Source organism: Aethalodelphis obliquidens, unplaced genomic scaffold (assembly GCF_003676395.1).
Source record: "Aethalodelphis obliquidens isolate GAN/ISIS:26980383/991018 unplaced genomic scaffold, ASM367639v1 scaffold2, whole genome shotgun sequence".
In the NCBI taxonomy this organism is placed as follows: domain Eukaryota; kingdom Metazoa; phylum Chordata; class Mammalia; order Artiodactyla; family Delphinidae; genus Aethalodelphis; species Aethalodelphis obliquidens.
The window spans coordinates 10505985-10508112 of record NW_020837946.1 but is presented as its reverse complement, the minus strand read 5'-3'; the positions used below and the strand labels follow the sequence as shown (position 1 = coordinate 10508112).

At 39.5% G+C, this 2128-nt stretch overlaps 1 protein-coding gene across 1 annotated transcript; it reads right to left on the bottom strand.

Moving 5' to 3' along the window:
• Positions 1-1051: 1051 nt before the first annotated feature.
• Positions 1052-1797, bottom strand: LOC113627109 (60S ribosomal protein L7). Its single transcript, XM_027119366.1, has one exon. The coding sequence runs from the start codon at positions 1736-1738 to the stop codon at positions 1112-1114; it is 627 nt and encodes a 208-aa protein (XP_026975167.1). The 5' UTR covers positions 1739-1797; the 3' UTR covers positions 1052-1111.
• Between the last annotated feature and the right edge of the window lie 331 nt (positions 1798-2128).

The following is a 2128-nucleotide window of genomic DNA, read 5'->3' as shown; positions in this document are numbered from 1 at the left end:
AGATGCTCGATAAATGTTGCTTGAAAGTAATTAGCAGTTTACAAATTCAAGGTATAACCTTGAGTAAACCTACATACGCATCAGAGTTGCCTGAGTATCTTCTAAAAATATAAAGGTCTTCATATTAATTTGGTATCCTGCAACTTTACCAAATTCATGGATGAGCTCTAGTAGTTTTCTGGTGTCATACTGAGGATTTTCTATGCATAGTATTATGCAATCTGTAAACAGTGACAGTTTTGCTACTTCTTTTCCCATCTGGATTCCTTTTATTTCTATTTCTTCTATGATTGCTGTGGATAGAACTTCCAAAACTATGTTGAATGAAAGTGGCGAGAGTGGGCATTCTCGACTTGTCCCTGATCTTATTTGTTCACCTTTGAGTATGATATTAGCTGTGGGTTTGTCATATATGGTGTTTATTATGTTGAGGTTTGTTCCCTCTGAGCCCACCATCTGGAGAGTTTTTATCATAAATGAATGTTGAATTTTGTAAAAGCTTTTTCCATATCTATTGAGATGATCATATGGTTTTTATTCTTCAGTTTGTTAATGTGATGTATCACATTGATTGATTTGTGGAAATCGAAAAAATCCTTGCATCCCTGGGATAAATCCCACTTGATCATGTTGTATGACCCTTTTAAAGTATTGTTGGATTTGGTTTGCTAATATTTTCTTGTCTCTACTTTCTAAGAATCGGATTTAGGCGATACACTATGGTTATACTAGGAATGTGTATTGTTTCAAAAGCACAGCACACAGAATGGGCAGTCACTAGCCATTGAAATGGAGCATATGTGTGTCCTAAGAGGAATGCTATGTGCTGTGGGATTCTGAGCGGACAAGAGTCATTTTGGATGGGTGGATTTGGAGGAGCCAGCGTTGGGAGCAGAGGTCCCATACTGTGCTCCTGTAAAATACATCTTTGTTTTGGTGGCTCTGGACATTGTTGTCAGTGCCTGCTGCTACTTAAAGTGTCATCCTTAGACTTAGGGTTAATCCTGAGGCTTTACTCAAAATATCACAGTTTAATTTTTTTTTTTTTCAATTTGAGAGCAGTCACTGTTTATTAACTGACCGGATTACAAAAATAATCATGGTAGATACCTTAGTTCATCCTTCTTATAAGTCTGTTGATCTGGTCTTCCCTGTTGCCAGCATCTCCACCTTCTACAAAATGGGTAGTCTTTTTCTTCATTCCACCTCGTGGAGAAGACAATTTGAAGGGCCACAGGAAGTTGTTTGCTTCTTTGAAACGTTTTCCAACAGTATAGATCTCATGAATCAGATCCTCCATGCAGATAATACCGTATTTGCCAAGAGATCGAGCAATCAACACGTTATCCGTCAGGGCAATTCGCTTCTTGTTGCTTTTGCCATAACCACGCTTGTAGATCAATTCATTTACTGACTTCAGGTTTGGGTACCCCCATGCAATGTATGGTTCCACAATTCTCAACATGTTAATAGAAGCCTTGTTGAGCTTCACAAAGGTGCCATTGAAAATCTGACGGAGGCGAAGAAGCTGCAACACCTTTCGAACCTTTGGGCTCACACCATTGATACCTCTGATCCTGATGACAAATGCCAATTTGGGTTCTGCGGGTACGTAGAAGTTGCCAGCTTTTCTTGCCATCCTAGCCATTCGAATCTCAGTTCTGTACATCTGCCGGTACTCCTTGTGATAGTGCTTAGCTTTTTCATAGATGAGCTTCCTCCTTGCCTTTCGAAGCATCTTCTGGGCAAATTTCTTTCTCAGGCGCTTGATCTTAAGCTCTGCGAAATTCTTTCACTTTTTCTTAAGGGTTTCTGGCACAGCAGGAACTTTCTTTTTCTTCTCCTCAGCACCTTCCATGGTTCCAGCCAGGAAAGAGGACCACAGTTTAATTTTTAAGGGTTTCATAATAGAATATTTTCTCATCATGCTTCTTATTCAGATGGATTGCAGCAGTTTTCTCCCAAGCCTCAAATTATTTCTATGCTTTTCCTTATAGCTTGAGAATTTTTTTCCCTGTAAATACCAGAGAGAACATGGGTTGGTGTTCAAAAATTAATGAGCACTGCTCCTGGCTCTGCCCACCTCTCACTAATGTTATAACCTTAGGCACAAGCCATTAACCATTCC